The 6,778-nt window shown below is 45.1% G+C and overlaps 1 protein-coding gene across 2 annotated transcripts; it reads right to left on the bottom strand.

Moving 5' to 3' along the window:
* Nucleotides 1-909: 909 nt before the first annotated feature.
* LOC132861103 (uncharacterized) lies at nucleotides 910-2,608 on the bottom strand. 2 transcript variants are annotated; one of them, XM_060892471.1, is made up of 4 exons: nucleotides 2,536-2,608; nucleotides 1,722-2,108; nucleotides 1,449-1,592; nucleotides 910-1,245 (listed from the first exon to the last, which is right to left on the bottom strand). In XM_060892471.1, exons 1-4 carry the CDS (start codon nucleotides 2,570-2,572, stop codon nucleotides 1,046-1,048), a joined length of 768 nt encoding a protein of 255 aa, XP_060748454.1. In that variant the 5' UTR covers nucleotides 2,573-2,608; the 3' UTR covers nucleotides 910-1,045. The 2 variants fall into 2 exon arrangements, with proteins under 2 accessions (XP_060748454.1, XP_060748461.1); XM_060892478.1 differs by having other exon boundaries at nucleotides 1,449-1,589.
* Nucleotides 2,609-6,778: the final 4,170 nt, after the last annotated feature.

The raw sequence follows: 6,778 nt of genomic DNA, 5'->3' as shown, positions 1-6,778 counted from the left end.
CTTTAAGGTTCCCCCAAAGGAACACAAAGAAGCACTAAGACCTATTCATTCTTGTTCTAAATTATTATATAAAATCACAGGACATTCTATGGACCAGTATATTTGAAATGTTTAAGATTTTATTAAGTTTTATAATTGATACCATATAAATAGACCAGCTGAGAATAGTCTTTAATATAACTCAGCTCAGGTGTGTGGTCCATTCACCTCCATAACTGCTGCTAGGCCACACCCCCGTTTCCCCAACGGCACGCTGTGATTCTGCATGGAAAACTGATGCCTGTAAAAGGTGTTTGATGTGACACTCTACAATCTGGCCTCTAACCGGAGCAGTCCATTGAGTAGCTAAAGAAGGCTCCACTTATCAAAATACTGGAACTAACATCATATTATTGGATGGGGTACATGCCCCTAAGACCAGTCAACTAAAACCTTTTTTGTACAACAAGCAGATTCTTGAAGACCCTGCAACCTTCCAGGAGATCAATCGTCCTGAGATCTCACAGCGCTGCTGACATTCTGCAGCACAATGCTGGATGAGATGAAGCCCTGACCAGGTCCTGGACAGTAACGACTGCACACACTTTACAGAGAGGTACAGAGAACTTCACAATAAGCTTAGCTGTAAAGAAAAGGCCAAATCTAAAAAAAGGCCAGTTTGTGTTCGGCTCTTAAAACGTTATCGTGTTAACGTTCACGATTAAGTTACACGACTCACCAGAGAATTTCACGGCCAGAACATGGCCAGAAAATAAAATAAAAATAAAAAGGGAATATAATGTTTTATTTTTTATTTATTTATCATTATTCTGATATACATTACATACTTTGATATAAATCTCACTGCAACATTTTAATCTAGTTCAGTATATAATACAAAGAAAAATAAAGAATCAGACATCGGTAATAAAACCATAAAGCACAAGCAGAAAGAATCTCAAATTAATTTCTCTCATTAGGATTAAAGTCATAAAGGAAGTAAAAACAGTTGATCAGAATAAAACACTGTGATGTAACAGGAAGTTCAGAACTCATTAACGCCTCCTCAGAATCTCTCAGTTCTCTCAGTTCTGACCTCTGAGTATGTGCTGAAATCAGAGTGCTGAATTCTCTTCTTCCTCTTCATCTTCTTCCTCTCGAGCTTCTGGGTGTCCAGTGAGGCGTAACAAACCTCATCATCTCCGACTTCTTCACGTCTCAGAGTCGTCCTTTTGTCACTTCCTGTCAGATCAGCTTTGACTCTCGCTGTGAATGAAATAATGTCATCTTAAAGTAGTGACACTATTTACAAAGATTATTTAAATCAGTCTGTCTAAAGCCACGCCCCTAAGACTCAGGACAAAATGACTGACAGGTGAGTAGAGACGCCTCCTGGATGGCGAAGAGAAGACGTACTTCCTGTGTTCAGTGTTAATGAGTGTTAGTGAGGAGAGCAAGTGTGTGAGTACCTTTAGTGGTGTTTGTGCAGACGCAGTACACACAGATGGAGGAGAGGAGTGAGGAGAGGAGAACACACACAACACACACACTGAACACCAGACTCCAGCTTACACAGCTTACACTCTCCTCTGATACACTGTCACAGGTTTCTGCTGAGGAACACACACACACACACACACACACATGCACACATACACACACACACATACTATGAATATTGTTCAGTTTTACTGAGATAATCAGCAAAGAGAGAAAAATGAAGAATCATTAGACGATCTTACTGAGTACAGAGAGTCGAGTTGATCTGTTTCCATAGTGATAAACGTCACCGAAGCGTATTGGACCATTTTTATAGTCCGTAACCTTCTTCTCACTCAGAGCGCAGTAGTACAGGCCCTGATCTGATTCTGTGATGTTTTTAATCAGCAGATTGTGTGTGTTGGTGGAATTGTTCAACACAAATGAATAACGTGGAAAATCACCACCAAACACTTTGAGAATAGAGATGATAACAGTAGGATGATCTTCTTCTGAGCAGTTTCTAAACCACAACGGATAAAATCCAGCTTTCCAAACACAGTCACAGTAGAGAGTGACGTCGTCTCCTGGTCTGACTCTCATCTCCACTTCTGCTCCAGAGATCCTCTTCTGACTGGAGAACACAACACCTGCAACACAACATCAGACTTTACACTCTACTGAGGAGGTGTACAAACTTCTACACAACCTCACACACCTACACAACATCAGACTTTACACACCACTGAGGAGGTGTACAAACTTCTACACAACCTCACACATCTACACAACATCAGACTTTACACTCCACTGAGGAGGTGTACAAACTTCTACACAACCTCGCACACCTACACAACATCAGACTTTACACTCCACTGAGGAGGTGTACAAACTTCTACACAACCTCACACACCTACACAACATCAGACTTTACACTCCACTGAGGAGGTGTACAAACTTCTACACAACCTCACACACACCTACACAACATCAGACTTTACAGTAAATCCAGAAGTCAGCAGTGAGACTCAACACACACTTTTTAAATAAAGTGTGTTGAAGTGAGACGTGACTTACACACGAGAGCAATGAGAGCGACTCTTGATGTCTCCATCTCAGACTCTGGTGCTGAGCGGCTCGTGCTGCTGAAGCTCTTTCGTGCTCTTTAATCTGATTGGTCCACGTCAGTGGAAAATATCGCCTGCTATCTAGCAGCTGATTGGTTGCGGTTAAACTGTGATGTTTACTGTTTCAAGAAGAAGACTTTGATGTTGATAGAATCTGTAACACGATTGGTCCGAGACAGTGGAACATTTTTTGTCACCTTGCGGGTCGTGAATTCAGGCTTGTGGCTAAGACACTTTTTCCACTGAAAACAAAAAGCCACATCACCAGTTTAAAATGGGGCGATGATCATTTCGGAGAAAAAAGAACGTGATCATTGCGTCAGATTTGTGACTGTCAGCAGCAGATTTTTAGAAATTCTAGATAATTATTTTTGATCAAATCCATCATCACTCATAGGGTCATGTTTCTGTACCTCGTTCTGTTCTGAGTTACTGAGGATTAAAGCTAAAGCAGGTCTGAGGTCAGTGAGTGAAGAAGACGAGGTGAAGGAAAGTGTTCAAATATCTACACAACCTTACACACCTACATAACATTGCACTTTGGCCTGAAGTGCATGCGTAGAGCAGGTCTGAGGTCAGTGAGTGCAGGAGACGAGGTGCAGGGCCTCGGTGAGGATTTCCTGTTTCAGACAGACTGAACTCACGTCTCTTCACTTTATACTCTTTTAATTATTCTTCTCCTATTTATCTAGAGTGAGATCATGTCTGGATCTCCTGTCAGAGTCAGTGTAGGAGAACATCTGATCTTCTGTTTGAGCTTCTTCAGGATTAAAGAGGGTTTTTAAGAAAGCAATAGATCTGGATTCCTCAGGGAGCATAAAGACCTTCTGCTGGTTAACTGCTCAGTGGTGGTCCTGGTGGGCCAGAGCAGGGTTTGTTGGACCACAGCAGACCCTGCCGTGTCCTGACTGAGGAAGGAAGTGTGTACTCACTTTAATCAAAATATTGAACTCATATTAGTTCTATCACTTGGGACCGCTCTAAATATTCAGTCTGCATAGTGTGTATGTGTGTGTGTGTCTGTGTGATGGATGTGTGTGTGATGGATGTGTGTTTGTGTGCATGTGTGTGCGTGTGTGTGTGTGTGTGTATATGTGTGTATATGTGTGTGCATGTGTGTGTGTGTATGTGTGTGTGTATGTGTTTGTGCATGTGTGTGCATGTGTGTGTGTGATGGATGTGTGTGCATGTGCATGTGTGTGTGTGTGTGTGTGTGCGTGCATGTGTGTGTGTCTTTGTGATGGATGTGTGTGTGTGTGTGTGTGTGTGATGGATGTGTGTGCGTGTGCATGTGTGTGTGTGTGTGTGTATGCGTGCATGTGTGTGTGTGTGTATGTGTATGTGTGTGTGTATGCAGAGCTTAGTTGTGGTTTTCCTGTCTTGTAGCACAAACACTTTCAGGGTTTCAGACAGTTACAGAGATGCACTGTTTTATTTATCTGCTATGTTCACTAACTGAAGGTCACTACACCAGTTTACACACAGAACTGCAGGATGTAGGAGCTTCAGTCTCGTCTCAGATGATCAGATCCTACTTGCCTTCATCCAGTGGCACTATGTTGTTTATGTCCAGCTTCTGCAGCCAGGACAGTGATACCATGATGAGCAATAAACCACAGAAACCTGCAGGATGTCTGCAAACATGCACAGCTGCACATCTGAGAGATTTCAGTTGCATGAAGTTTAAAGGTGCGGTGTACGATGTTTGAAAGCCAATGTTGACATTTGAAATCACCAAAACAAAACACGCCCCAAACCCAAATGGGTGTCACCCCTTTTTAGATAGCTCCGCCCCACACATACATACGTAACCCAGGCAACTATTATGGCGGAACCTGCTGGGGCGTCTGGCCGAGGGGATATTTTTATCAATAAATTAACTCAATGAGTAATACTATGGTAATACAAATGTATTTTTGTAGTACTGTGTGTTGTACCGTGAAAGGTTTAGCTCGGTTTCACGAGGAAGACGTTCATTTCTCTCCAGTGCTGGAAAGCTGATCATATATTAACACGGGTCCTACTTCTTACCTTATCGTAAACCTTTGTTCGCTTTTCGTTTTTATCCTCCATGTCAATGTTTCAATCGCTTTTGGGTAATGTCAGACATGCGCACTGAACACTCTCTCCACCGCATGTTGACAAGACACGCCCCTTTACGCTAATGTCAGACATGCACACTGAACACTTTCTCTGCCACATATTGACAAGACACGCCCCTTTCTGCTCATTGGCCAAACGTTTTGTTTGTTGGCCCGACTCTGTTTTCTGAAGCATTTTTCATACAACGTGTACCCCACCTTTAAAGGGGGCCAAAAGACGACAGATCGGTCGATTTTATTCATGTAGCACTTTTAGCTAACAACGTTGTCACAAAATAGCTTTGTAGATGAGGACAAGGAACTTCTAGAGGAACTAGACTCAAAAGAGAACCGTTATCTTCCGGGTGCGGAAGAGGAGGAGGATGGCAAGCACATTCTCTTCTTGCGTGCTGGGGCCGAGCCCTGGTGTTAATTGGGTTAATTAAAGGCTGTGTAGATGGGGAAGTGTGTGACGATAGGCGTTTAGGAGTTTAGGCGTTTAGGACGATAGGAGTTTAAACATCAGGTCCATTTCAGATTTCAGTACTTTCAGCTTTAATTCTATAATATCCAGCTACAGTTATTGAGTGTATCATTTTCAAGACATCCACAGCAGCTTCTCTGCAAGCTTCAGGCTGATCACAAGAGTGAACTTCAGGTGAAAGAGGTTTCAAGCTGATGCAGAGCATCAGGATGGAGCAGAGGGGATCAGAGGACCAGAATCTCATCAGTAGGAGGAAGTGACTGAGCCTCTAGTGTCTAATGTCCTTTACACATTCCTCAATGTTATCAAGCTGCTGTCTCTCATCTGGCTTTGTTCAATTGTGCAGTGTGTCTGTAAGGAGGAGGCATACGGCTGGGGATTCATTTATAGCAATTTATTAAATACACACAAACGAAGTCAGATAGGCAGTGATCAGGACGGGCAAAAACACTTGTATCAGAGGACAGGCAAAAATCAGAATCGAGAACAGGCAAAAAGGTCGGGGGAGGCAGCAAACAATCAGAAAACAATGCTCGTGACAGAGCCCCCCTCGCGAGCGGCTCCCGACGCGAGGACGTTTGTGGCACCGGAGTCGACCCGGTGAACGGGTAGCTGGTTTATTGGGGTGCCGTTGGTGGTAGTCGGCAGCAAGCGAAGGATCCAGGATGCCCCCCGCTTTCATCCACGAGCGTTTTTCCAGACCGAAGCCCTCCCAGTCAACCAGATACTCCAAGCGGCCCCCTCGGCATCTGGAGTCGAGTAGTTCTCAAACTTGATATATTTCCTCGCCGTCGACTAGCAGTGGCGGCGTTACAGGCGGAGCAGTGGCGGTGTCAGGATCCTCTCTCGGCTCATAGGCAGGCTTCAGCAGAGAAACATGGAAGGTGGGTGAAATGCGGTAGGTGGCCGGTAGTGCGAGGTGGTATGAGACGGGGTTGATTTGCCTGAGTATTTGGAACGGCCACACGTACCTGGGGCTGAGCTTATGGCAGGGTAGGAGGAGGCGAATGTCGTGGGTCGAAAGACAAACCCACTGGCCGGGTTGGTACTTGGGATGTTCCCTGCGGTGTCCATCCACCTGGGTTTTCTGTGCCCTGACGGCTCTCCGTAGCTGTTGGTGTGCCACGGCCCACGTCTCCTCGCTCTGGTGAAACCAATCATCGACAGCCGGCAGATCGGTGGGTGTGTCCGACCATGGGAATAAGGGGGGCTGGTAGCCTAGGACGCACTGAAAGGGTGTCAGGCCGGTGGCGGGTTTGATTAAAGAGTTCTGGGCATATTCAGCCCACATCAGGTACTTGCTCCATTCATTCTGGTTGTTTTGACAGTAAGTTCGGGGAAAGCGGATGATTTCTTGATTGAGGCGTTCAGACTGGCCGTTGGATTGTGGGTGGTACCCCGAAGTGAGGCTGACGTTTATATTTAACCGCCTGAAAAAGGCCAACCAGACCAGCGAGGTGAACTGGGGACCCCTGTCCGAGACAATGTCCTCGGGTAGACCATAGAAAATGTGGTGAAGCTTTCCTTGAGCTGTTTGAACGCTGAGTGCGCCTCCGGTGGCCAGGTGAGGTGGGTTGGTGCCTTTCGTGTCATCGAGGTGAGGGGCGCTGCGATCGTGCTGAAGCCAC

This window comes from Tachysurus vachellii, chromosome 2, assembly GCF_030014155.1.
Source record: "Tachysurus vachellii isolate PV-2020 chromosome 2, HZAU_Pvac_v1, whole genome shotgun sequence".
In the NCBI taxonomy this organism is placed as follows: domain Eukaryota; kingdom Metazoa; phylum Chordata; class Actinopteri; order Siluriformes; family Bagridae; genus Tachysurus; species Tachysurus vachellii.
Note: the sequence above shows the minus strand (reverse complement) of the source record. Positions and strands in the feature narration are given on the sequence as shown.

Bases quoted from the DNA above. Each gene is read 5' to 3' on its own strand.
- LOC132861103 (XM_060892471.1), bottom strand. From the start codon at position 2,572: ATGGAGACATCAAGAGTCGCTCTCATTGCTCTCGTGT. The intron at 2,109-2,535 runs GTAAGTCACGTC...GTTGTGTTGCAG, and splicing joins CGCTCTCATTGCTCTCGTGT to GTGTTGTGTTCTCCAGTCAG. The intron at 1,593-1,721 runs GTAAGATCGTCT...TGTGTTCCTCAG, and splicing joins AACTCGACTCTCTGTACTCA to CAGAAACCTGTGACAGTGTA.